At 43.2% G+C, this 27,989-nt stretch overlaps 1 protein-coding gene across 2 annotated transcripts; it reads left to right on the top strand.

Moving 5' to 3' along the window:
* Window positions 1-58: 58 nt before the first annotated feature.
* Window positions 59-27,321, top strand: PMS2 (PMS1 homolog 2, mismatch repair system component). 2 transcript variants are annotated; one of them, XM_055340799.1, is made up of 15 exons: window positions 59-111; window positions 1,973-2,112; window positions 2,758-2,844; window positions 3,026-3,128; window positions 4,038-4,221; window positions 6,971-7,138; window positions 7,720-7,817; window positions 9,579-9,678; window positions 10,713-10,797; window positions 12,481-12,636; window positions 15,931-16,804; window positions 20,514-20,681; window positions 23,289-23,389; window positions 23,602-23,771; window positions 26,609-27,321. In XM_055340799.1, exons 1-15 carry the CDS (start codon window positions 89-91, stop codon window positions 26,750-26,752), a joined length of 2,601 nt encoding a protein of 866 aa, XP_055196774.1. In that variant the 5' UTR covers window positions 59-88; the 3' UTR covers window positions 26,753-27,321. The 2 variants fall into 2 exon arrangements, with proteins under 2 accessions (XP_055196774.1, XP_055196775.1); XM_055340800.1 differs by lacking the exons at window positions 59-111; window positions 1,973-2,112; window positions 2,758-2,844; ... (1 more) ...; window positions 4,038-4,221; window positions 6,971-7,138 and adding an exon at window positions 7,487-7,604.
* Window positions 27,322-27,989: the final 668 nt, after the last annotated feature.

The following is a 27,989-nucleotide window of genomic DNA, read 5'->3' on the forward strand; positions in this document are numbered from 1 at the left end:
AACCAATGGGAGGCAGGGAGGCGGAGCCTCCGTGGGAGCGGCAGCGGGAACTGTCCCGAGTCCAGGAGGCGGGTCGGATTCTGGATCCATGGAGCGAGCCGAAGGGCCGAGGTGAGCGGTGCGTGCGGTGTCCCTTCGCGGTCGCCGTTCCTGAGGCCCACGGCGTTCCAGACTCCCTGAAGGGAGGGGAAGGAGACCGCGGTGCTAGGCGAGCCCGCGCGGGGGCCCTTTGGGGGGACACTGTGCGGTCGAGGTCGTCGCGGGGATCCGGCCCGCTCCCAGGCAGCGCGACATCCCCGGAGATTGAATTCATTTCCCTTCTACCTGGTTTCTCGCTCTTTTCTTTCTTTCTCTTTCTTTCATTCGTTCGTTCTTTCTTTTTTGAAAATTGATGTTATTTTGGGGAGGCTTCAAGGCACATGCTAATTTGCATAGCAGCACAGGTTTTAGAAAAGCAGAACTTTTGCATCTCCTTGAGTGTGTCATTTCTGGCTAATAACCCGATTCGGAGGGAGTTTCAGGGTCCCGAACCCCAGGTCACTGTCCGCGTTTCAATGTCTCATCCCCCGTGCTCAAAATAAGTATCCGAAGTGAATTGGCAGCTTGGGGTGTGTTCCCAAATAAAGTGTCAGAAAAACTTCTTTCCACCTTATGTTGTCATCTGGGGTTTTCATATTTAAGAGAAACCCGAGTGAAATTTTTTTGCAAGGTGGAACAAAGAGTAAAGATGTTGCTTGTTTTACAAGGGTTTACTGAGGGTCTGCTATGTGTTAGAAGTTGTGGGAGAGGACCCAAAGATTTCTCTCTCAGGGAGGCGCCTGGGTTCTGTTATACCCACATTATCAGTTAAGACCCTTACAAGAAATTGCTAAACTAACGGATGCAAGGAATACGTTCTTGGGATGAGCAGGAGTTTGCCAGGCAGAGGAGGAAGAGGGGAACGATTTAGACCTGTATAGACAACGTGCAGTGTTTAAAAGAGCTTGTGATATTCAGGAAACAGTTTGCTATGACTAGAACATAGGGGAATTGGTGAACAGAGGATTGCAGAGAGTGAGAGAAAAGTAGACTGGGATCCAGTTTTTCACATGACTAGATTTTCAGTTAGCAAACAGTGGGATGCTAGTAGATTTTTTCCCCCCTAAAGCTTGTTTAATTAAATTAAGTAATTATGTAAATTAAGTGACTTTTTTTTGGTGGTAGCGGAGGGTGGATTGGAACAGGGAGAAAGTAGAAGCAAATTGGTTGCAAAACTCCTAAAGTAGGTACATCAAGAATTTTGGGTGTTTTTGCTAAGGCAGCAGCTGGCAGCCTGGATTTGGAGGGGAGATTCAAAGGCTCCTGTGGAAATGGTTATATAATGGGTACTTAGTTCCTTTTTTTTTTTTTTTTTAAGATTTTATTTATTTATTCACGAGAGACACAGAGAGAGGCAGGCTGACATAGGCAGAGAGAGCAGCACGCTCCCTGCTGGGAGCCTGATGCAAGACTCCATCCCAGGATCCTGGGATCATAATCTGAGCGAAAGGCAGATGCTCAACCACTGAGCCACCCACTTTCTAAGATGGCTTTTTATTTTCACATGAACACTGTATTTCCCACCATACTGTTGGGTTTTCAAAACGTGTGAGAAGTGTTGCTTTCACTTTTCAGAAGAAGATCCCATTGTCGCCAAAGATTATTTACCCATAGGCTGAATGGTACATGTGTCTCCTCCATGTAGATCCCAGTATAATTAAATTTCTAAATATCCATTGCATTAAAGTATCTATTCAGAAGATTTTTACAGATGTATAAGGGTTGTAGGTCAGCATTTATATTTATGAGTGTAATCAGTGGATTCATTAATATAATAAATGAATACATCAGACCCATTAGCTCTTAACAGAATTGAATCATTTACTGCAGTTAAAACCAGGATGAAAATACATAAATGTATACTTGCTTTGTTTCTTGTAACTGATGTCTTTAGTACAGAACTTGCTAAGGCCATCAAACCTATCGATCGGAAGTCAGTCCATCAGATTTGTTCTGGACAAGTGGTACTGAGTCTAAGTACTGCTGTGAAGGAGTTGGTAGAAAATAGTGTGGATGCTGGAGCCACTAATATTGGTAAGTTTGGGAGAGTTTTACGCCGCAGGGAACCCTCACTTTATACTATTTTATTCAAGAAACACTCGTGATTGTAATGAGACAATCAAATGTAGATATACTGAGAAATTTTAGCTTTTAAACTTAATCATCTCTCATGTACCTAATACTTAGGTAAGTAGTAGTAATGATAAAAAGCAGTTAACTTTTATTGTGTTTTAACTAATGTGCCTCACAGGTATTTTTCATCTGCAGAACAACCTTATGAGATAGCAGTTATCATTGTTGTTATTATATCTGTTTTACAAATAAGAAAATGCAGGCATGGGAATTTACTTTTTTTGAGGTTATAAAGCTAAGATCATATTTATGATCCCAGGAAGTCTGATTCCAGAGCCTATTCTCTTTAATGACTATGTTAAAATTACCTTTTTGAAAGAAAGGTAGGAAGGAAGAAAAGAAAGAAAAACAAAACTTTCATCTGGTTTAATAAATTGCCAGGAAGGCCTTTTAAAAAAAATGAATGAAACACACAAAATGACGATAGTACATTTAAGTAAGTATAGTTAGGACTTACCTTTGCATTAGGTAAGTTATAAATACTGTCAGTATACAGGCTTTTCCATGGATCTGTTCTTTGAGAAATTAATATGTTAAACTTTTTAGATCTAAAGCTTAAAGACTATGGGGTGGATTTCATTGAAGTTTCAGACAATGGATGCGGAGTCAAAGAAGAAAACTTTGAAGGCTTAAGTAAGTTGAATTTTTCTAATCCTTTTAAAAATATTTGGACAAAGTATTTCAAAGCTTTGAGTAACACTATCTTAAGAAACACAAAAATGACTTTTTAAAAAACAGTTACTTTGGTAGGTTGTCTATATTCAGGGTATGTCACTTGAGACATCTTGGGTCTTTCTGTGCTCCTGTCTTTCAGCTCTGAAACATCACACTTCTAAGATTCAAGACTTTGCTGACCTAACTCAGGTGGAAACTTTTGGCTTTCGAGGGGAAGCTCTGAGCTCACTTTGTGCACTGAGGTGATAAAATATTTTGTCCGCTAACTTGACTTCTTATAAAAATCTCTCTGAAAATGAAAACAAAGAGATTAGAATCATTGCTTATACTTTTCCATCCTGAACGCCTCAACTTCTAACTTCCACATTCCATTTTATCTTACTGCCAATCTAAGTGATGATACTTCTGAAATGTAAGCAATGAAGCTAAGTAAATAGTCTTGGAAAAAAAATCATTGCCCTTGTTAAAATGTCAAAATAGCACATAAACCATAAATTATATACATGTTGGTATTAATGCATTTCAACGTTTAGGAAAATATTTAACCAAAGCTCTTATTATATATAACAATTTTAAATTTTTATGAATAATTATTTATATATTGGAACTATAATATTTTTTGGACCCTTGTGAAACATTTTGTTAGAACAATAGGAATAAAACTGAGAAATAAATCTTTATTCATTAATGTATAAGCTTTGAGATCTTTGGGCAGCCCTGGTGGCGCAGCGGTTTGGCGCCCCCTGCAGCCTGGGGTGTGATCCTGGGGACCCAGGATCGAGTCCCACGTCGGGCTCCCTGCATGGAGCCTACTTCTCCCTCTGCCTGTGTCTCTGCCTCTTTCTCTCTGTGTCTATGAATAAATAAATAAAATCTTTAAAAAAAAAAAAGAAAAAGAAGCTTTGAGATCTTTTATTTTGCAGTTTAACCAAAAAAACAAATATCAAAGCTTTTATCAAAACAACATTTATAAAACTCTCTGTTAGGTGCCAAGCCTTAGATTCTCTGATGATCATTCACTCATAGAAACTTTCTTGGATTATCTTAGAGAGATCAGCTATTTTCAGGAGGGGTTTTAGAGAACACAAGTAAGAAAATAGTGCCCGGCACCTATGAGTTTCTGACCCAATCGTGCCTGCTGTCTCTCACAGTGACGTGACTATTTCTACCTGCCACACATCTGCAAAGGTCGGAACTCGGCTGGTATTTGATCACAATGGGAAAATTGTCCAGAAAACGCCCCATCCACGACCCAGAGGGACAACCGTTAGCGTACAGCAGCTATTTTATACACTCCCTGTGCGTCATAAGGAATTTCAAAGGAATATTAAGAAGGTACAGTAAATCCAGAACCCCAGCTTCCCAGAGCCTTGGTAGTGTAATGTACATATGTAGTAAAAGATCTCCCACTGGAAGTAAACTGAAGTTAACTCTTCAGTGAACTCTCTTCCCTGAATTTTTTTGGGAAGTGCTTGGTTTGCTGTTTCCCCAGCAAAGACTGAATTTCAGGATCATTTCTTTTCTTTTCTTGAAAAAAATAATTATAAAGAATATTTAGTAAGTGTTCTAATGTGGGAATGGGTTAAGAAGTAACTTTTTAAATTTGATCTGTAGGGGTTTGTTTTTATTAAATATTTTATTTACTTAGAGCTTGTGCATGAGCAGGGGGAGGGGAGAAGGAAAGGAAGGGAGAGAATCTTGAGCAGACTCTGTACTGAGTGGGGAGCCTAATGTAGGGCTCAATCTCACGACCCTGAGATCACAACCTGAACTGAAATCAAGAATTGGAAACTGAACCGACAGAGCCACCCAGGTGCCCCCATCTGTAGTTTTTAATAAGATTATTTTTCTTGGTTTCCTGAAAAATGAACTATTACAACTTTTGTGAATTTGAATGAAAATGAGGTAGCTAAATGTTATATAATTGTGCTTAAAAAACAGTTATAAAATATGCATAAATGTGTATGTGAGTATGTGTATATGTATATAACTACTACATACAATTACAGTTTTATAAAGACAAAGCAGCTGGCCTCAATATGTATAGAAAGAAGTCTGGAGGAGAAGACATGTGATTCTTGTGTGATTGTTATCAGTGGTTGTCCAAGGAGGTGTGCTTGTCTCTGTCTTTTGCTGTCTGCTTGTGCTTTTCTATTTTGTACATATATTTTTTCATAATCAAAAAGTTACTTAAACATATGCAGCTAAAAAAACTTTCTTGTAAAGCAATTTGTGCTGGTTATAACTATGAAATTTTACAAAAATATGTATTTATTACAGGCAAGACTTAAACATTTTTTTCTTTTTTATTTAAAAGAGAAAAAAAATTTTGTATAGAAAAATTAAAATTTTTTTTTCTGTATCTCATGGTAAAAAAAAATCAGTGCCTCAGAAATTAGAGCAATAAAGAACTCGTACTTACCAGAGATGACCATTGTTGATGGATTGAATGTATGTCTCTCCAGACTCCTTTCAGTTTCATGTCTTTATAAATCTTGAAAAACAATTTCAAGATTGATTAATTAATTAATTAATATAATGAAATCAAGCAATACAAATTATGAAACGTTTAAGTAATGTAGAATTATATGTGGTAGAAGGTTGATCTTGGCTCTGCTGTCTTCCCAGAGTTTGGTGTATATCCAAACCTGTATACAGATATATAGAATCTTTATGTATATGTTTTGATATTTTTCTTTAACAGTTAGCATCATAGGAACGCCTGGGTGGCTCAGTGGTTGAGCCTCTGCCTTTAGCTTAGGGCATGATCCTGGAGTCCTGGGATCGAGTCCCACATTGGGCTTCTTGCATGGAACCTGCTTCTCCCTCTGCCTATGTCTCTGTCTCTCTCTATGTGTGTCTCTCATGAATAAATAAATAAAATCTTAAAAAAAAATTAGTATATTATAAATCGGGCAGCCCGGGTGGCTCAACGGTTTAGCGCCACCTTCAGCCCAGGGCCTGATCCTGGAGACCTGGGATCAAGTCCCACGTCCGGCTCCCTGCTTGGAGCCTGTTTCTCCCTCTGCCTGTGTCTCTGACTCTCTCTGTGTGTCTCTCATGAATAAATAAATAAAATATTAAAAAAAAGGTTATTATAACCTTTATAACCTTTATAAAGGTATAAAAGATACCTTTAGGTATCTTTTTTGGCTGACTCATTACTTTATTCTTTATCATTCTACTATGATATAGATAACCCATAATTAGTTCCTTGTTGATGGTAGCTTAGGTGCTTTTTAATTTTCCACAATTACAGATTGTTCCAGTGAACATTTTTGTAATATGTCTTTGATTGTTTGTGCCAGTCTTTCTGTAAGGATAAATTTCTAGAGGAAGGATTATAAAGTCTAAGGGAATGCACTTTTTGATTTTTACAGTAGCAGGCGTGGATTACCTGGGCGGCTCTGTTAGTTGAATGTCTGACTCTTGATTTCAGCTGTTAGTTGAATGTCTGACTCTTGATTCAGGTCATGATCTCAGGGTCGTGGGATCCAGCCCAGGGTCAGGCTCCATGGTCAGTGGGGAGTCTTCTTGAGATTCTTTCTCCCTTTCCATCTACTCCTTCCTCTCTCCCTCCCCTGCCCCCCACTCATGCTCTCTCTCTCTCTAAAAATAAAAATAAATAAAAATAAAATTCTAGCAGTGCATGTGGACACAAGAGAAGTGTGGCTAGGAACCTAACTAAGCCTGTGAGTTCTTTTACCCAGTACAGAGGCGTATGGCTCATTCTGTCAGGAGCAATTGGCCTTATTCGTGTGCTGATATGAGAACATTGAATTGGATGTTTTAACTTGAATCATGTAATTCTTGTAGGATTATAAGTAAATAAAATATCTTTTTAAAAAGGGCAGCTAGGTGACTCAGTCAGTTACCTGTCTGCCTTTGGCTCTGGTCCTGATCTCAGGGTCCTGGGACCGAGCCCCGAGTTGGGCTCCCTGCTCATCGGGGAGTCTGTTTCTCCCTCTCCTCCCTGCTTATGTGCTCTCTCACTCTCTTTCTCAAATTAATATCTTTTAAAAAAATTTTTGATTCTTTTAGGTTTAAAGTAATACTGAGTCTCACATTTGTGTTTTTTATGCAGGAGTATGCCAAAATGGTCCAGGTCTTACATGCATACTGCATCATTTCAGCGGGCATCCGTATCAGTTGCAGCAATCAGGTTGGACAAGGAAGACGGCAGCTGGTGGTATGCACAAGTGGAAGCTCCAGCGTAAAGGAAAATATTGGATCGGTGTTTGGGCAGAAACAGGTAGTGGTAGCCCATTATTTAAGAAACATTTTATTATAGCTCTAGTTATTAGGGCAGGTTTCCATTGTCCTTTCCAAAGAATAGAGAATAAAACCCAGTGATCGATTTTCTTTTTTTTAAAGATTTTTATTTTTAAGTAAGCTCTACTCCCAACATGGGGCTCGAACTTACATGCCCGAGATCAAGAGTCACATGCTCTATGGACAGAGCCAGCTAAGTGCCCCCAATAATTGATTTTTGAGTTAGGTACTTATCACAAAAATTAATGTTGAAAGCTGAAGGATTTTTTTATTTTATTCTTCCAGAGAAGAAAACACTCCTTTAATCTATCTGAAAAAGTATGTTGTGGGCAGTGTATTGGTTATGAATAAGTACAAGCTCAAGCCGTTCATCTCTCTAATAAAAAAAAAATCACAATTATTCTTACTGCCAGATGGAGCTGTTAGAGATTCTTTGTGCTCTTAATGTGAGTAGCCTGACCAGGTTAAAAAAACACACCAAACCCTCATTCTAGATCTTCCTTTCTGAAGTTAGGTTCATCCTGTTTGTGTTAGGAATTAACTGCATCTTGTTTCTTTCAGCTGCAAAGCCTCATTCCTTTTGTTCAGCTGCCCCCTAGTGACTCCGTTTGTGAAGAGTATGGGTTGAACCACGCTGATGTTCTGCATTCACGGTTTCAGTGAGTCAATTACTACCTTACTGCCAGGGGGTGGAGGGGATTGACAGAAAATTGCAATCAAACTTTTTTTGTTTTTAAAGATAATGATTTTAAGGCTTAAATTTTTTTTTTAATTTTTAAATTTAAAAAAATTTAAATTTATTTAGTTTTTTTTTTATTTTTAAGTCAAGTCTATGCTGCATGGCAGCTCAAACTGAAAACCCCAAGATCAAGAAACACATGCTCTGCCTACTGAGTCAGTGAGGCGCCCCAAGGCTTATAGTTTACATTCATTATAAAATTGTAGGCATTATTACTGCTGAGAAGGAGGATTTTTTTTTAAGATTTTATTTGAGAGAGAGAGCATGAACGGGGTAGAAAGAAGTAGACTCCCCACTGAGCAGTGAACCCGATGCAGGACTCGATCCCAGGACCCCAGGATCGTGACCTAAGCTGAAGGCAGATGCTCAACTGACTGAGCCACCCAGGTGTCCCAGAAAGAGGACTTCTGTAAAGGGCTTTGATTCCCTTGAGCTGCCATTATCACAAGTGTTTGCCTTTCAACTAGTAAAGCTTTTTGGATCCCCTGGAGTTCCAATGGAATCTTTGATGCCTGATGACTGTGTGGTTTCCCTTGACTGGAAGACACTGAAGATGATCTATTTGCAATGGAAGACTTCACTAGAGAAAAGACAGAAGAAGATTGGTTAAAAATGAGAATTTCTAGAACTTTGAATTCTTCAGTCTTCTTGGTGCTGTTGAAGATCCTCACTATCAAGAAAGAGTGCTCAGTGCCCACCCAAAGGATTATTGTTAGCCATATACTCACAGGCTACCAAAACTGGTTTGGATAATCTGTTCAACTGTTCCTGATTAGTTATTTGAATAATAAAAAACTCAACAACAACAAAAAAAATTAATTAGTTCATTCAATATTTTGGGTCCTTGGTGCATTGTAGGGAGTTTCCTATTGAATTTGCCTTTGTAGTGAAGACCTTGTTTAGTAACCAATTAGAATAACTTTTAATTTATGTGTATGTTGCGCTTTATGAGGATTCAGCAGAGTGTAATAGAGGCTGTGCTCTTTAATTTATGCCTTACCCAGCATCTTGTCCAGCATCATTACTCTAACTGTAAGAAAAATTGGCAGTTTTCCCTACTTGGGATTGGTCCTGGGACAGCCCATGTTGCTCATTGTCCCTGCACTTGCCTTTGGCTTTTATGCCTGAAATGAAAGGTGGGGACACATTTCTTTACATTAACATACTGTTCTTAGAGAAGTGCGCATATCCCTGAGGTAGTTTACAGGTAGAGTAAGAAGCACTTTCACAACACTTTAGTAGGCAGGAGCTTGCTGATAGCAGATTTTAAAAGGGCAAGGAATGTGGACAGAAATTGTGAATACAAGTCGTTGGACTCCCTGGACAACAAGTATGGTCAGCTTGAAGATTCCAGAATGTGAGTCTGAGATGAAAGTCACTCCTTGCGTGGAGGCCAAGAATTTAATAGGACAAGTGTGAGAGGAGAGCTGAAGCAAATCCCTTTTCAACCCACTGCGTTGCTGGTGCTGGATTTGCAGGAGCTGTAGAACATTCTGGAAGGTCCGTGTTTTTGTGATTTATCAGAATGGAATACAGATACACATTAACTGACATGTTAATATTTAGTACATGACTAGGAATTCTGTTTTTATTTTGTTTTTACTTTGAGAACGTCTTTTCTGATGTGTTACTAACTCCTTTCATTCTGGAATCCTGCCCTTACCCTGTGAACATCGGACAGCATCTCGGGCTTCATCTCTCACTGTGCTCATGGTGTTGGAAGAAGTTCAACAGACAGACAGTTTTTTTTCATCAATCGGCGGCCTTGTGACCCAGCAAAGGTATCTAAAGATTTTTTTTATTCATTTTTTTCTTTTTTGCCTTTAACTTTTAATCTTATTCATTTATCTAATAAGGTCTCATGACAATTTACATGGAACGTAGGACTTTGACTCAGAAACCTGGCTTTAAGGAATTATCTTATTTCAGCCATTTAAAGAATCCCATTACATGGTTGTTTCAGTGATGCATGTGTATACACACATTGATATCCAACGTATTTATCACATAGAAATTATCACTCTTTGTAGAAAGCAAGCATATCAAAACATTTACCATCTTCTAGACTCTTCAGTCTAGAGTGACATGTGTGGATATGCTTCGTATTTTCTTCTTTTGTCCATTTTCCAGGAAAATAAGGGCTATGGTATCTTCTGCCTCTGGTTGTCCTAATGGAGTTATGTGGGTGTTAATGGTTTAGTTTTGATTTTGCTTCTTCAGCTACATTGGTACAATGTCACAGGTTGTTTTCAGGTGATACTTTAAAATGACTTTCATCTGTCAGATGTTCAACCTCTGCATTTTCCACTGGATTGTAGATGGTATGATTTTATAGTTTATCTTTGACCCCGTTTAATAATCATTTTAGGAAGTCATATAAATACATTTCTGTGTGCATTAGTGTGTGTTTAATGATCATTTCAGGTGCACCTACAGTATGTTAATGATACCAGGGTCAAATAACATAACCAAGAAATAAATAAATGGACTGCCCCTGCATCTTTTGATAATTCTTCAAAAGCATCTTTGGATTAGAAAAAGATTCACTTTTAAGGGTTGATGATTAAAACTATTCCTTAAAGGCACATGAGAAAACTTCTTTGGGCAATCGATATATTGATGATCTTGATTGTAATCCTACTGGCCTTGATAGTGAACTTATCAAACTGCATACTTTGAATATGCATAGTTTATGGCAGGCCCCCCTTGATAAAGCTGTTCAAATACATCCTTCTAGTTGGAACAACTTGTTGGGGGACAGGTTCTTTTTTTTTTTTTTTTACAGGTTCTTTTTTGATCTTTGTTTTGTACTTAGGTCTCCAGACTCGTGAATGAGGTCTATCACATGTATAATCGACATCAGTATCCATTCATTGTTCTTAACATTTCTGTTGATTCAGGTAAGTTCCACTGAACTCTCTGTCACATTAGTGACTTACCCCTAAAAGAGTAAAATGAAATTATAAAGCCCTGATATGACTGGAAAGAGACTTTTGTAGCAACAGTTAATGTTTTTTTCTTTTTCTTATAGACTTTTAATTTTATTTCATAGACTTACTTTTTATGCAGCCTTTTCTACTTGAGACCAGGTTATTGTATTATCAGAAAAATGTGACTCTTTCCTGGCATCCAAAGTAGGAAGCAAACTAAATGTTCTCCCTCCTTTTAAAAATAATGGATGTTTTTCTTATGATTGGGGAAATTCTGGCTTATTGTTACCTAGTATTTTTTTCTAGGCACTTAGAAATATGTGCACACTTTAAAAAAAATAGGTAACGATATATGTACCTGCTCATATTCTTTGCAGGGAGAAAATAATTTTGAGTAAGTTTGTATCAAGCGCTTTATCCTTTTATATGAATTTTTTTTTTTTTTACTATGTCATTAAAAATTACTCAAACAGGGACGCCTGGGTGGCTCAGAGGTTGAGCATCTGCCTTTGGCTCAGGTCATGATCCTGGGATCCGGGATCAAGTCCTGCATCAGGCTCCCTGTGAGGAGCCTGCTTCTCCCTCTGTCTGTGTCTCTACTTCTCTCTCTCAGTCTGTGTCTCTCATGAATAAATAAATAAATCTTAAAAAAAAATTACTGAGAAACATGATTTAAATAGCGGTATTTCTTATATTTCAACATACAGATGTATCTTCAACTTTTTTTTTTTTTAAGATTTTATTTCTTTTTCCATGAGAATACACTTGGAGAGGAGAGAGAGAGAGGCAGAGACACAGGCAGAGGGAGAAGCAGGCTCCATGCAGGGAGCCCGATGTGGGACTCGATCCCGGGACTCCAGGATCACGCCCTGGGCTGAAGGCGGCGCTAAACCGCTGAGCCACCTGGGCTGCCCAACTTTTTTTTTTTTTTTTAAGACTTATTTGAGAGAGAGAGAGCACACATATGCAGGTGGGGTAGGGAGGGGCAGAAGCAGAGAATATCCAAGCAGACTCCCACTGAGCGTGGAGCCTGATGCAGGGTTCAGTCCCATAACCCTGAGATCATATCCTGAGCCAAATCCAGGAGTCAGACACCTAATCAATTGAGCCACCCAGGTGCCTCATAGCTTAAGCTTTTAAATTCTTAGCCTTAATTTAAGCTGTCTTCAGTTTTTAGAAATTTAAATACTATCCTTATAATTAAATTGTTACCTATATCTTTGGTTATTCCTTTAAGATACATTTCTAGAACTAGAATTACTGTGTCCATGACTATGATCATGCTGTACTAATTCATACATCTACTAGTGGTATACTGGCTAGTATCATTTTTAACTAAATTCAGTGCATGATAGGAGGACCTTTTTTTTACCTTGCAGTTACCTTTTCTATCATATGTTTTCATGTGTTTATTTGCTTCTTATTTTTTTTTGCTAATTATCCAAATACTTGCATATCCTGTCCATTTAATAAATCGTCCATCTTTTTCTTATTTCTTTGAAAGAGCTAATGTTTTAGTTTATAAATATTAACCTGGACCCTGCAATGTTTTTAATAGTGCTTTGGTAACTGCAAGTGAATAAGATGGGGTAATTTCTACTATTAAAGGTGATTTTAAACATAAGGACTATCCTTTTCCTTTTTTTGTCTTAGAATGTATTGATATCAATGTTACCCCAGATAAACGGCAAATTTTACTACAAGAGGAGAAGCTTTTGTTGGCAGTTTTAAAGACGTCTTTGATAGCAATGTTTGATAGCGACGTCAACAAACTCACTGTCTCTCGGCAACCATTGTTGGATATTGAAGGTAAGAAAAATACAGTGTATGGACAGCTTCTAAAACTCACAGCTATTGTGATACTTTTCCTTATTTTTTTCTGAGGTAAATTTTTGTTTTTTAAGATTTTATTTATTGAGAGAGCAGGAGCTGGGAGAGGGACAAAGAGAAAGGGACAAGCTGATTCCCCCCTGAGCAGGGAGCCTGATGTGAGACTTGATCCCAGGACCCGGAGATCTTGACCTGAGCTGAAGGCAGATGCTTAATACTGAGCTACCCAAGCATCCCATGAAGTCAAGTTTTTTTTTTACATGGAACAAAATGTAATGTGCCAATCCTCTTCTTTTATTTTTTTATTTTTTTTAAAGATTTATTTATTTATTTATTTATTTATTTATTTATTTATTTATTTATTTATTTATTTATTTATTTATTTATTTATGATAGAGAGAGAGAGAGAGGCAGAGACACAGACAGAGGGAGAAGCAGGGAGCGCTCCACAGGGAGCCCTCTGCAGGACTCGATCCCGGGACTCCAGGATTGCGCCCTGGGCCAAAGGCAGGCGCCAAACCGCTGAGCCACCCAGGGATCCCCTAATCCTCTTCTTTTAGACAGAATGGGTCGCACTCAATAGTGTAGAGCTGCAGATGTAAGGAAGTCTGATTAACGAGAGGATTGGCAGGCGTGTTTGGCACATACAGGAATGTGTTCTTATCGAGACTCAACCGTTTTTCTTTAATAAACACTGCTGATTGCTACAAGCCTTTTGTTCATTTCCAGAGTTCTGAGAAAGTCACTTCTGACCACTTTTGCCTGTTTTCCCATTTCTTTGATGAAGTGGGGAATTTCTGAGGCCCTCATTGTGCCATTTCCTACGTTACCCCTGTGCCATCTTCACTGGGTGGCGTGTTGGAATGAGCATTGCCACAAGCTGATCCAGCATCTGTAATAATAATACGCACAGTCATTATTTTACTGCCTGGTCACACATGATCAGTTGTTTATGTAGTTTAATTCTTTTTTTTTTTTTTAAGATTTATTTATTCATGAGAGACACAGAGAGAGGGGCAGAGACACAGGTAGAGGGAGAAGCAGACTCCCCACAGGGAGCCCAATGCGGGACTCAATCCTAGGACCTCAGGATCATGACCTGAGCCAAAGGCAGATGCTCAGCCACTGAGCCACCCAGGAGCCCCAGTGTGGTTCTTTTTTATCCAAACCAAGTACAGCTGGGGCATCCGGAAGGAGGACCAGGGTTGAGCTCCAGCTGTCTTCCGTGGCAGAGGGAAGAGTTGGCCATTACCTCCCCTGTTGCCCACATCTGCTCCTTAGGGTTCATACTGTCTTCTGTGGGCCAACCCGTCCAATCTCCATGTCTGTATGTGCAGGGAGGCGGGTGGTGGGTGCCCATCATTGTGTCCTCCAAGAGCTAAGACCAGAGCTGTTGAGGGAGCTGAACTAGAGTTTGGTGGGAAGCTAAGTTGACAAATGCATATTGCTCCCAGTGAGAGGAGATGGTTTGGGGATGAGGCTTTATAAACTGAAGATAGAGGAGAAGCTGTAATTTAGGAGTTTAAGGGAGGGCAGGGATACAGAGCAGCTCCATCCTGGCATTCCCTATCACTGCAGGGGTGAAGAGAGGTGGATTTGGAAGATGGGTGCAGGCTCTCATTCTGATAATCTGGGAATAAGGTGGAGGTGAAGCTCCAGAGGGGTGGGGTGGGGCAGGAGCACAGAAGCTCTGATAGTGCTGGAACTTTGTTTTGGACACGGTGAGCCCCTGTCAGCCTTGCTTGCTCTTGGTATGGGGCGATATGGATGTGCGTGGAGATGGGGTGGAGGGTGGTGAGTCACATACACATCTTCATCGAAGTGGGCCAGGGTGGCATCTCTGAGCCCACTCACAGATACTTTGCCAGAGGCCACCCTATAAAGAGAATCTGCTCAAAATATCAGGGCATCCTAAGCACACAGTGTTGTAACTAAGACCCCCTTTCAGCCATTTTACTGAATTCAGAAATAAACACGAATGTATGAGCCCTGAGGTCAAGACGTAGCACCCACCCATAAACCAGCCTGGTACTCCTTTCCTTACACTGCCCCCTGGTGGTGACCATTTTCCTGACTTTTTTTTTTTTTTTAAGATTTTTATTATTTATGAGAGCCGGGTGGGGTTGCAGAGACACAGGCAGAGGGAGAAGCAGGCTCCCTGCAGGGAGCCCAATGTAGGACTTGATCCTGGAACTCCAGGACCACGCCCTGGGCCGAAGGCAGGGGCCAAACCGCTGAGCCACCCAGGGATCCCCTCCTGACTTCTGAAACCACAGGTTCTTTTTATCTGCTTTTAACTTGAAGCCATCTAGTATGTAGGCTCTTTTGGATTTGTTTCTTTCAGTATCTTGTGAGGCTCATCCACATTACGTGGGGCAGCTGATGCCTTCCTTCCTGAGCAGCATTCCCTTGTATTTAAATGCCACCATCTGTGGACAGTTGGGTTGCTTCTGGGATTGGGCTGTCGTGATTAGAACAGCCATGGACACCTGTCTGTGGCTTTGGTGGGTTTGGGTGCCCTTTCTGACAGGAGTGCCAGGTCTCAGGCCTGCATCGTGTTTAGATTCAGGAGCTCTTCCCAGTGGGTTTTCCAAAGCAATTGTACCCATGGCACTACCAACAGCGGTATTTATTTTATTTATTTTATTATTTATTTTTTTAAGATTTTATTTATTCATGACACACACACACACACACACACACACACACAGAGAGAGAGACAGGCAGAGACACAGGCAGAGTGAGAAGAAGGCTCCTTGAGGGGAGCCTGATGCGGGACTTGATCCTGGGACTCTGGGATCGCACCCTGAACCAAAGGCAGCCATTCAACCTCTGAGCCACCCAGGTGTCCCTATTTTTATATTTCTTAAAGATTTTTTTATTTATTCATGAGAGACACAGAGAGAGGCAGAGACATAAGCAGGCTCCTCTCGGGGAGCCTGATGTGAGACTTGATCCCGGACCTGGGATCACACCCTGAGCTGAAGGCAAATGCTTAACCGCTGAACCACTCAGGCATCTCTCCACCAGCGGTGTTTAAACCTTCCTTTTGATCCTAGTCCCTGGGAACTTGTGTTGTTTCTTAAGTTTTTACCCATGCTGGTATCTAGTAGCTTCGATACTGTGGTTTTGAGTCATATGTCCTTTACATCGAACGTGGAACCATCTTCGTCTTTTCGATCTGTGCCTCTGTGCAGTGCCTGCTCCAGTGGAAATAGCCTCTGATTCCATTTCATTGCAGCCCCTGATACTCTTCTGTTTGTATCTACTCAGGTCACGTAATAAAAACGCATCAGGCAGAAATGGACAAGCCCCTGGCAGAAAAACAGGATAGTCCTGCTTTGTTCAGGACCGAAGGAGAAGAGAAAAGGGCTGTGACCATCTCCAGACTGAGAGAGAACTTTTCTCTTCGGCACACAACAGAGAACAGGTCTCGGGGCCCCCAGACCCCTGAATCAAGGCAGATCTCCCCAAGACAGAAAAGGCACATACAGTTGCCCGGCGCTTTGCACTCCCCCTGCACCCCGAGGCCCATCCCTGACACCAACTCATGTGGCCCTCAGGAGGTGGTGAGACATTTGGATGAGGGCCCCTGTGGCCACAGTAACAGGGTAGACATAGAACAGGAATCCGGGCCCAGTCACCTGTCAGGTGGCCTGGGGGAAGGGCTGAGCGCCCCAGAAGCAGGCAGTCACTCTGGCGGGGTGTCTGCTGCTTGCGCCCCTGAGGACAGGCTTTCACAAGGAAGTGCAGCGTCACCTGAGATCGACCATCACCCTGCTGATGCTGGAGGCCAGCTCGACCATGAGGATGGTGGCCAGACATGTCGAGTCTCGCCTCAGCCTGCTGACATGTCCTTCTCAAACACAAAGCGTTTTAAAAAAGATGGAACGCCTCTAAATTCTGATGCCCACCCAGGGCTGGTGAAGACTCGGAACACGCCAGCGTCTCAGGTTGATGTGGCTGTTAAGATCAATAAGAAAGTAGTGCCCCTTGCCTTTTCTATGCGCTCCCTAGCTAAACAGATAAAGCAGTTGAGGCAGCAGGGACAGCAAAGAGAAGGCGAGCAGAACTGTAGGAAGTTCAGGGCCAAGATTTGCCCTGGAGAAAACCAGGCTGCGGAAGATGAACTAAGAAAGGAGATAAGGTAAAGATCTTTCTCAGAACTGTTTGTGTTCGTGTCAGAGAGCCATGGCCAGGGAGCAAGGCTGATCCTTCCAGCCTCTACTTTTGCTCTTGGGGGTGTCCTCTGTTCTGCGCCTCCCCTCTTCTGGCTCAGAGTGCAGCTGTGGCTCCTCCTTGGTTCCAGCGTCCCATCCTCTAGCTGCTGGACAGATGGATGGACCTACCTGGGGGCCTTCCCTCCACTGCCGGCATGAGGCACCCCAATGCCAAACTCACCTGAGCTCCTCTCTCTTCCTCCCCCAGGCCCCTTTCTCTCTGCCCTCTCAGTGCTCCTTCTCAAAGATTCTCATTTTGGAGCCCATCTCTCCACGGCTTTGTCATTAATTAACCTCACTGGTGCGTCCTTGGTGCTCTTTCCATTCACCACCTTCTTCTCATTGCCTCTCACATGCGACAAATTGATTTTCTTTAAAGCGGTCTTTATCTGTGAAGCCTTTCAAGCATTATTTCCTTAGATTTTCTTAGCACCTCTTTGCCACTGGTCCACGTTAATCACCTCCTTGACCCTGACCTCACTTCTTTGTTAAAGGTTTCCAGCTCACAGCACCTCCTTCCTGCGCTGAATTCATGGTGGTTGTGGGAGACATTGCTCTTTCCTGTTATTGATTTATTAGCAAAAATTATAATGCATTATCAAGCCTGTGGATTCCGGAAGATTACTTAGGGTAGGGCTAAGTAATGGAGGGAGTCAATTTAAAGAAAACTATTAATAATACTGACAATAGAAAATACTGGTCATCACCACTTTGTTGACATTAATTGCATACAATATGGTGACTTCTAAAAATGATCACTCCTCTTGAAATATGTAACTTTTATCTTTTTAAACATCATGTACGATTTGCCTGAGCAGGTACTAAAAAGTACTGTGTCCTGTACATAGTCCAACTCAGTAATTACATGGAAATTTTGTGGCATTTTTAGTCTGGACCACACAGACTTTGCTTAACTTGGACTATGAATTCTCCAATAGCAAGCATTATATATTTCCCTTGATATCCATGCCTAACTTATACTGAGAAGGGTTTTCGGGAAGTAATTCCTTTAAAGTGTGTGTGATTAATGGAGATGGGATCTGGGGCCTGTGAACTCTGAGGGATGCAGTGGTGAGCCAGGCTCCCCAATCACACACAATCATGGAACAGGTGCTTGATGAGGAAAGACCTGTAAGGTGCTACAAATGAAAACCAATTATGCTTCCTCCTTGGACTCCTCTAGCTCTCTCAGTGGGTGAAATCAATTGTAATTTTAAAAAATAGTGATTTTTTAAAAAGATTTTATTTTATTTGAGAGAGAGCGAGCGAGCATGTGCACAAGCAAAGAGAGGGGCAGAGACGGAGAAGCAGGGAGTCCGACATGGTGCTCAATCCCAGGACCCTGAGATCATGACCTGAGCCAAAGGCAGACCTTAACCAACTGAGCCACCCCAGTGCCCCTAAAAATAGTGATTTTAATTCAACAAATATCCATCGATCACCTGTTGTCATGGTTCTTGAATTTATCGTCACATAAGATTATTGCGGAAGCTTGTTCGAAAAGCAGAACCTAGGGCCAGCCTCCAGGAGATTCTGCTTAATAGATCTGGTTGATGGTGGGTGTGGGGCCCAGGAATCTGCGTTTTTGATCGGTAACCACCTCCCCCCAAGTGGTCACTCTGAGAAACCCTGATCCACAGTGGGCCTGCTGTCAGCCTTTGGCCTTCAGTGCACAGCTGCTGGTTGGCTCTTGGTTCTGAGCTATGGTTCTGCCGATGGCATTCTCCTGAGACCCACTCGGGGCAAAAGATGATGCAGTAATTAAAAGCACTGTGGTCGTGTTTGCCAGCTTTTGTGTTTATATTTTGAGTCATAACTAGATATATCAAGTTGTAAAGCTCTATCTTTTAGTTTATGGTGGGAGATACACCTTCAGACAGAATTCCTGAGTCTTCAGGCTGGTACAGGCTCTTCTCGTGGGGAATCCACCTGAGAGCCAGAGCCCAGAATCAGAGCAGGGATCTGGCATTCGTGCCACTTCGCCAGGTGTTGCCCGTCAGTTCAAATCCACTGTACTTTGCCCTGCTTTGCAAACCCTGGAGGCTGGGCCATGTAAGCCTTTCTCCTGGTGCACTGCTAGACTTTGTCAGTAGGGGGCGCTGGAGGGACACTGCAAGACTTGGGGCCCAGCTTCTCCCTTGCTTCTTGGCTGCCCTTGTCTTTTCCTCTTTAAAGCCAGCTGCCAGCAGCAGGCCTAGCATTGCTCACTCCTTTGCTCCAGCCGACTTAGCAGACTTATTTTTACCCAGTGGGCTACAGGTCTAAAGCTCAGCCAGGGAGGGGGGGATGGGTGCTTTTCTAGGAGTTACTTCTCTGGATGTGCTCCCTCATCCCTGGACATAGGAACTGCCTCCTCTGTTACTCCTGTGTTTCTTAGCAAATTAATCACCTTATACTAGTTTCCAGTACTTTGTTATGAATTTTCCCTGCCCAAATCACTGGTGTGGTTTTTGTGTCTTGATTGGACTCTGATGTAGAATTACTACCAGGAATGGTCCTGGGAGAGACACCCTCAAGACAGGGTTTGGAGATTGGTTTGATCCTACCTTGGACTTGAGCTCAGTGCTGAGCAGTTTGCCAACAGGAAATGGGAGGTCAGTAACCCGTGGCACATAGAGACGTCACTGTTAGACCATCACCTGTGGTTGACTGGTGAAGCACCAACCAGAGCAAGTCCCCTGGGAGCTGAGGTGGCTGCTGTGGTGTGGGAGGGACCTTCCTTGGTGCCCCAGAGCACTTACAGAAAGGACTAGCTCAGGTGTCCGTTCCAGGCACCGTCTGGAAACCAGGGTGCTTCCATGGAAGCTCTGACGGAGTCTCGTGTCCTGTGGCCACAGGGTTTATCCTCTTGGCCACTTCACAAAACCCATCTTCACAAAATTTAGTTGTGTGGTGTGTAGAATGGCAATGTCAGTTTGTCACGTGAAGATCATTGGTGGTATCAATCTCTCATCTACACTGATGCACACCATCACTAGTGGAATTAGATTTTGAAGCCACCCACCGTAGAACCTGTTGGTGAGCGTAGCATTTATCTATCTAGAAGGATTGGTAACCCAGGGTTGGTGAAAAGGTAGTCTTACACACTGTTGGGAGGGCAAACTTCTGCAGATCTATCCAAGTAAAAAAAATGTACGTACATAATTCTGCATCCAGAGATTATGGCACAGAAATGCTCCCAGAATAGAGCGGATTTATGTCCATTAACTTTTGTTGCAGTGTTGTTTGTATTACTCAAAATGGAAACCATTGAAATGTCTTTTAGTACAGAATTTGTCAGACAAGTTATGGTACATCCACACAGTGAGTTCCTACGTGGCCATTGAAAAGAATGAAAGATCTGTATACACGGGTCTGAAAGAGCGCCTAAGATGCATTGTGTTAAGTGATGGGAGTAGAACAGCATGAAGAATTAGGATTACATTTTTGTTTAAAACATGTGTAGACAAAGGTCTGGAAGGATGTATGGCAAATGAGCATTAGTAACTAACGCCATGTCTGGGGAGCTGGATGAATGAACAATGTTATCTTCAGAAAGTGGGATTATTAGGGACTTTGTTTTTGTATTTGTTTCATGATCAGAAAAGTAATCTTTCACAGTTAAAATGTCTCATAATGAACCTTTTCTACACGCAGTAAAACAATGTTCGCAGAAATGGAGATTATCGGTCAGTTTAACTTGGGATTTATAATCACCAAACTGAAGGCAGACATCTTCATAGTGGACCAGCACGCCACGGATGAGAAGTACAACTTTGAGATGCTGCAGCAGCACACAGTCCTCCAAGGCCAGAGGCTCATAGCGTGAGTTTGCTTTACCATTCAGATTTCTCAGTATAGTTTCACCCCTCAAGTTTAAGACCTAAGAACTTAATGTGTATGTGTCTGTTTTTTTAGCCACAAGCATCCCTGCGGCAGATTTTTATACTTTTTACATAATAATAGTCATACCTGTCATTTACTTAATTATTTTTTTTAAAGATTTTATTTATTTATTCATGAGAGACATACATAAGGAGAGGCAGAGACACAGGCAGAGGGAGAAGCAGGCTCCTTGCAGAGAGCCTGTGTGGAACTTGATCCTGGGACTGGGATCACGCCCTGAGACGAAGGCAGAAGGCAGACGCTCAACCACTGAGCCATTCAGGCGTCCCACACCTGCCATTTACTGAATGCTTGTTACGTGTCAGGTACTGTTGAAATGCATTTACACTCATTAACTCATTTACTCCCACACCTACGAGGTAGCTGATATTCCCGTCAGCACTTCACAGGTGATCTCACTTAGGCACGTAAACACAGCAGTTAACTTTCCCAAGTTCATATAGCTAATGTATTCTTTTTTTTTTTTTTTAAGATTTTATTTATCTACTGGGGAGAGAAAGAGCATGCACATGAATGGGGGGAGAGAGAGAGGCAGAAGCAGGCTCCTCGCTGAGCAGGGAGCCCGGTGTGGGACTCCATCCCAGAACCCTGGAATCACGACCTGAGCTGAAGGCAGATACTTAACTTACTGAGCCACTCAGGTGCCCTGCTAATGTGTTAAGTATCAAGTCTTTTACCTTTTCTGGTTGGCCAGAAAATCTTTTCGATGAAGGGCAATTTATGGTATGTTGTGTGTCAGTTTATTATATTATTTTATGTGTTCAGGAAGGTGGCACTGCCTGTGTGTTGGTCCTCAGCTAGACTAGGTCACCAAGTTCAGTTAGTCACTGCAGAATTTGGTGTTTTTCCTCCACTTTGCCAATCTGCCTGTTTTACACTGACTGCTGTATAAGGTGGTGGGAGGTTGTATCATGTAAACCAGAAGTCTTTTCTTAAAGCCAAGTTAGAAGAAGAGGTCCTGGATTTTCATTTGGGAAATTCAGCGACATAGAGAAATAAACTCAGATCCCAACTTAGATCCCGGCATGTAGAAATGTTCTACTACAATAGTCACTCAGCTGGGGAAATACACTGAGTCTACGGAGTACTCTGTTTCCAATGGATGGTTGAATTCTATTTATTTTCAGCAGGTGAAAGTGGTAACACTAAAGACATTCAGTAAGCTGCTTTATCAGGGTACTTGAGTGGCACAGTTGGTTAAGTGTCTGACTCTTGGTTTTGGCTCAAGTCTTGATCTCAGGGTTGTAAGATTGAGCCCCAAGGTGGGCTCTGTGCTCAGTGGGGGGGTCTGCTTGAAGAATCTCTCCCTGCCCCCTCCTCCCACTCAAGGAGGGATTTTGATTTCTCTAAATAAATAAATAAATAAATAAATAAATAAATAAATAAATAAAATCTTAAAAAGAAAAAGCTACTATATCCTACTGGATCATTCCTGCCCTTTTTATAGAGGTCATTTAGTTTTTAGCCATTTTGCATAGATAAGGTCTCATTTGTGGCCTTTCAGGTCGGCCCAGGTAATCACAGGCCATGTGGGGTCCCAAATGGACCATATTTCAAGGTTAAAGAGCATAGGTCAATCCTTTCCTACCAGGCCCCACATGGTCTGGCCCTCCCTATGCCCTCACCTCCTTGTTCTCCGTGCTTGAGGCACACTGGCCATCTTTCTTTTTCAAAACCTTGATAGGCCTGATGATTTCCTGTGGCCATTAAGGAAAACGAAGTAGATCTTTTTTGTTGCTCTGGGAATATCAGTGATCCATCCTTGGGCCTTTGCACAGACTTTTCCCTGCCTAGAATGTTTGTCTCTGCACTCATCCCTCTGTCCATTACCTGATAACTGCCGACCCACCCCCAGATCTCAGCTCAGAGGCTTCTTCCTCAGAGACACCTTCCCTGACCCCTGTCTCCAGGTTGGTCTCACTTGCTCTGTGCTCTTATGGTTCTGGGTGTCTCTTCCTCCTGATTGGCAGCATGCTTTGTAATAATAGTTTGCTGGATCCATGGCCTTCTTCCCCACTGGTCTCTTACTCCATAAGGGCAGAGACTGGGCATATGTATGTGTGCACCATCCTACCTCCTGCCCTTATCAGTGTCTCTCCGATTAAGTGCTTGGTGAATCCGGGAGAATAGTGGATGGATTGTGGACAGATGGAGAGAGAAATGTTGCAGCATCTTTATCTGCTTTCAGATGCTGTAATGTAACACAGGAAGGAAAAGTAGCACCTTCATGTTCTACCTTTATCTTTAAGGAGCGGATTCAGAGAAGCACGAGGTCATTGCGGTGGGGTGACAGATTGGGGAAAGTTGGCTACTTCTGTGGACATTTTAACTTTAATAAAATGATAAAAGGGGAATTCTCGAGCAGTTATGTGATAGGAAGGGCACGTAGCTCAAGGAAGTATCGCTACTCGTGTTGCTTTTTGAAAGGAATTCAGAAAAGTATGCACTGTTGAGTTTCACTTCTGCCTTATAGCTAACTGTTTGACTTTGAAATTGGGCTTGAATCTCCTCTCTCTGTCCTTACAGACCCCAGACTCTCAACTTAACTGCTGTCAATGAAGCTATTCTAATAGAAAACCTGGAAATATTCAGAAAGAATGGCTTTGATTTTGTTATCGACGAAGGAGGTGAGTTATTAGGACTTTAGAGTGCGTTCTGTCAGTGTCTGGAACAGTCCCTGAGGTTCTGCAGATCAGTGTATTTTATTAGAGGCAGACATGGATTCCCCCAAATAGCATTTCGCTTCTTTCCCCTCTTCTGGCGTTCGTTATTAGAGGTAGCACTCAGGTGAAATGTGCTCTTCAAATCACAGATTCTTCTCCCAATTTTATTCTTTTAGCTCCAGTCACTGAAAGAGCTAAGTTGATTTCCTTGCCAACTAGCAAAAACTGGACCTTTGGACCCCAGGACATCGATGAACTGATCTTTATGCTGAGTGACAGTCCTGGGGTTATGTGCCGTCCTTCCCGTGTCAGGCAGATGTTTGCCTCCAGAGCCTGTCGGAAGTCTGTAAGTAAAGATGGTTCATCTGCTGGGACTTGGAGGCCCTACTCAGCCTTGTGGTGGCAGCAGCTCCCAGGCCGGCCCACAACCAGGCAGCGTTGTTGGTGGTGGTGGCTGTGACTGCCCTGGGTCGTCGTATGTAACACGTGCCTCTGCACCACTGTACCCTGTACGCTGAACAAGCCCGCCATATCTCTGACCTCTGACCCATAATCACTGCTCCTTCTCTACTTCCGTCAGGCAGCTGGCTCTGTTAGAGCTTTTGCAGATCCCAGAGTGGTGAGCTATCTAGGCACATAGTTCATCTGTGGACCTTATGGGAGTAACATGGGCAGATGAGCTCTGCTGCTGCACGGGGCTTTGCAAGTCCTTCTATCAGCGGGCTCCTCGCAGGGCACCCTGGTGCTCTGCTGCCATTCAGGTTGTCCTGGAGGTGATGGCAGCAGGTGGTGATCAGCCTGGTGTCAAAGTAAACTAGGTGCATCTGAACTACCCAGCCCCTGGGAGCACCCAGGATGGCCTCCCTTCATCAGATTCTCTCTGAGCCCTGACTATGTGGCCCACCTCATTCAGGTGCTGGGGACATAGGTGACAAAAAGGATGAGGTCTTGGTGCTTGCAGAGCTTTCAGTTTGGTGGGGAGGGAAAGACCTAAGCAAAAATAGTGACAACTTCCAGCAGTAATAGGTTTGGGAAAGAAGTTAAAACATGGGGCTGGGGGAGTGGCCATGGAAACCTGCGTGAGCAGTTGAGATGTTGGCCAGGGAAGGGCTGTCCGAGGCTGGTGCATCTGAACTAACACTCCAAACAAGAAACAGCGAGTGCAAAGATAGGAGATTGTTTGAACCAAGCCAGAGTCTCCCCACGTGACTTGGAGCAGGGCCAGAATGCGAGCAGAGTGTTTCGATCCAGGGACCCACACGGGGCCACACAATCCTGGTGGGAACCTGGCAGCCTTTGTTGCTGGGGGCGCCAGAAGGTGGATGGCACCACCTCTGGAAACAATAGCTTGCTCACATTTTGGGGGGTGGGGTGTGGGTGGCCTTAAAAGCTATTTTAGACATGCTGTGTTTGAGGTCCCATCAGGCTATAAGTGGAGGTGTCTTAAAAATGGTCTGATTAATGAATCAGAGCTCAGGGGAAATGTCAGTGCTGGAGACAAAACTTTAAAGCCTTGGGATTGCATGAAGTTACTCAAGGCAGGGTTCTCGGGTCTGACTGCCAGCCACAGGTCTTTCTCTGATGAAGACCTAATACTGCTGCCCAGATCTCATGGTGAATGGGGGCAGAGCAGATGGACCTGTGCTAATAGCCAGGCATCTCAGAATCCTGTCTGAACGTGACTCAGCTCTCTGGTGCCCCCAGTTGCCCCTTCCCTCCACACCCTGGCAGGCCCGTTGTACTGTGGCTCTCTGTGTCCTCCCGTCAGCACAGTCGCTGGCCAAGGTGGGCTCCCCTCTGCTGCACCCTGAGGGGCCCATCCGCTCCTTCAGTTCCAGCCACACAGGCCACTTCCAGGTCCACGGCTGCACCAGCCCTCCTCCAGCCTTTGCATTTGCTGCCTCATGTAGCTCCCTCACATACCAGGCCCCATCCTGTCCTTGGGCTCTCCTGGAATACCCTACTGAGGTAGCCTCTCCCAGGCACTCAGGCATGGCCCCCTGGCTGATACTGGTCTTGTTTCTCTGTTAACTTACCTGCGGTCTAACTTACCTCCTGGTCTTACCTGCCACCAATGTGGCAGAGTCCTGCTGCATATCCTGCGTGGAAGAAGGAAAGGGACCAGAGGCTTGGGCTTATCGTCTCTCACTGTCTCTCCTTGTTTCTCAAGGCCGTCAGTTTCTTTGTTCCTGTGGAGCCTTCTCATCTGCATGTATATGTCAGAGATAAGTGCTGTGGAGACCAGCAGGGTGAGGGCCACAGAAGACCAGACAGGAAGTGCTCCCAAGAGTAGGCAGGGATAAAAGCCTGAAGGAAGGGGAAGTGAGATGTGCAACTATCTGGGAACAGAGTATCCTGGCAGAGGGCATAGCCAGTGCCAAACTCCTGAGGCAGGTGCCTGCTTAGTGCACCTGTGTGAGAGAAGAGGGAGTGCCAGTGTCCTGGAGTGGGGCAGGGAGGGATGTGTGCTTGTAGGTGCAGGCACTAGGGCCAGTGGGGGCCAGATCAGGGGACGCACGTGGGCTTTTCTCCAGGTGAGAAGGTGAGCCACGTGATCTATGGGATCTGACATGTGTTTTGTTGTTTTTTTTAAGATTTTTATTTATTCATTTAAGAATACGTTTGCAAGCATGAGCAGGGAGGGGGGTGAGACAGAGGAAGAGGGAGAAGCAGACTCCCCGATGAGCAGGGATCTGACTTGGGGCTTGATTCCAAGACCTTGGGATCATGACCTGAGCTTAAGGCAAAGCCTTCACCGCTTCACTGACTGAGCCCCGCCCCTGACATGCCTTTTAAAGGAATTGCTCACTGCTGAGTGGAGAACAGGTGGAAAGGAGCAGCAGGGAGGCCTGTTGGTAACCCTGCAGTTGCTGAGGTGAAAGGTCAGGGCAGTGGTTGTAGGCAGTAGTGGAGCCACTGAGACTGGTTGGGTCCTAGACAGGTTCGGTTGGTGTCTCTAACAGACATGTGGTGCTCTGCAGGAGCTACGGATGGACTGGATTTTCCAAAAAGGTGGGGGCCTGAGATTGTAGAGGGTAGGTAGGATTCCTTGGGTAAGGTTTTTCAGGGAACGTAGTTTCTGAGTTGTAATCTTGCCCATCTTTGTTTCAGAGAAAAATGCTACTGAAGAATTGCTATTCTAACCAAAACCAGTAAAGCTTTAAATCATTGTCTCCTAATCAGGTAATGATTGGAACTGCTCTTAATACAAGTGAGATGAAGAAGCTGATTACCCACATGGGCGAGATGGACCATCCTTGGAACTGTCCCCACGGAAGGCCAACCATGAGACACATTGCCAACCTGGATGTCATTTCTCAAAACTGACAGCATTTCTCATTTTATAGAACTATACATTTTATTGCAGATTTTTCTGTTTTCAAAAGCAGGGTTTTAGCTAGCCACTTGTTTGCAAATTAGCCTGCTGTTTAAAAAAAAAAAAAAAATGACCAGATCCATCAGAAGTGATCTTGAGAACCTCTTCAAACCACATGGAGCATTGCTTGCAATGTTTTTTGTTCTGCACTTGAATGTGTGTGCATATACAGGCAAGAGCACATCACAAACATAGGAAGCACGTCTTGAAAGTCACTCAGGCTTCTGCTGCTATGGCCTAGGCTATTTTAGTTTGCAGCTTTCAGCCCATAATATGATTAAATTCATAATGGTTTAATTTCATAAAATTATGGTCCTTTTGGGTTAGTGGTCCTCAACCCTAACTCAAATTTAAAAAATAAAAAAAGAAGAAAACAAAACCTAAGGGGGATTCCCTGCCCAACTGGAAGGAAATGGCCCAGGTGGGGCCTGGGTTCACTATTTTTAAATGTTCCCCAGTGCAGCCCGGGTGGCAAAGCATTGTCCTAGGCAAGGGGAAATAAAAGATTGATTTTTTTTTCCCATAACTTTAATGCTGTGGTTTCATTTCTGTGAGGTGTGAATTGCAGGATGTACTTGTTACTGGTCCTGAGTGGTACTGAACAGAGCAGAAATTCGGTCAAATAGTTTTTCATGGAATCTCATCCCATTTGAACTGGGGCAGAGACAGAAATCAAAGTGCCCTCTGTGGACCCAGACAGCTGTCTGACCAGTGACCAGTGTGGACCACCGCCCCGTGCTCACCCTCCCTCCCAGCTTCCATTTGCAGACTTAGAATTCTGTAGATGTAAGGAGACAATCGAGTTATTGTCAGGTGTCAGGCAGTATGCCTCTGTGCCCTTGGACAGGATCTCATTTGATAATTTCAAGAACTCTGCCAATTAGGGTCTAGGAGACACCACCCCTCTCCCACCTCCAAGACTGCCATGTCCTAATCTGTGAACCCTCAAATATGTGACCTAAATGGCCAGAGGAGGCTCTGAAGATGTGGTTGAGGGAGGGGTCATGAAATGGGGCAAATACCCTGGATTGGCTGGGTTGGCCCAATCTAGCTGGTGACTTAGAAGTTGGGAGACCCTTTCTCAGCTGATACAGAAGATGTAGGAAAGCGGTTCTAAAGGATGGAAAAGGCAAAGAAATAGATTCTCCTCCAGAGCCGCCCAAAGGAACCAGCCCAGGTGGACTTCTA

This window comes from Nyctereutes procyonoides, unplaced genomic scaffold, assembly GCF_905146905.1.
Source record: "Nyctereutes procyonoides isolate TBG_1078 unplaced genomic scaffold, NYPRO_anot_genome, whole genome shotgun sequence".
In the NCBI taxonomy this organism is placed as follows: Eukaryota; Metazoa; Chordata; class Mammalia; order Carnivora; family Canidae; genus Nyctereutes; species Nyctereutes procyonoides.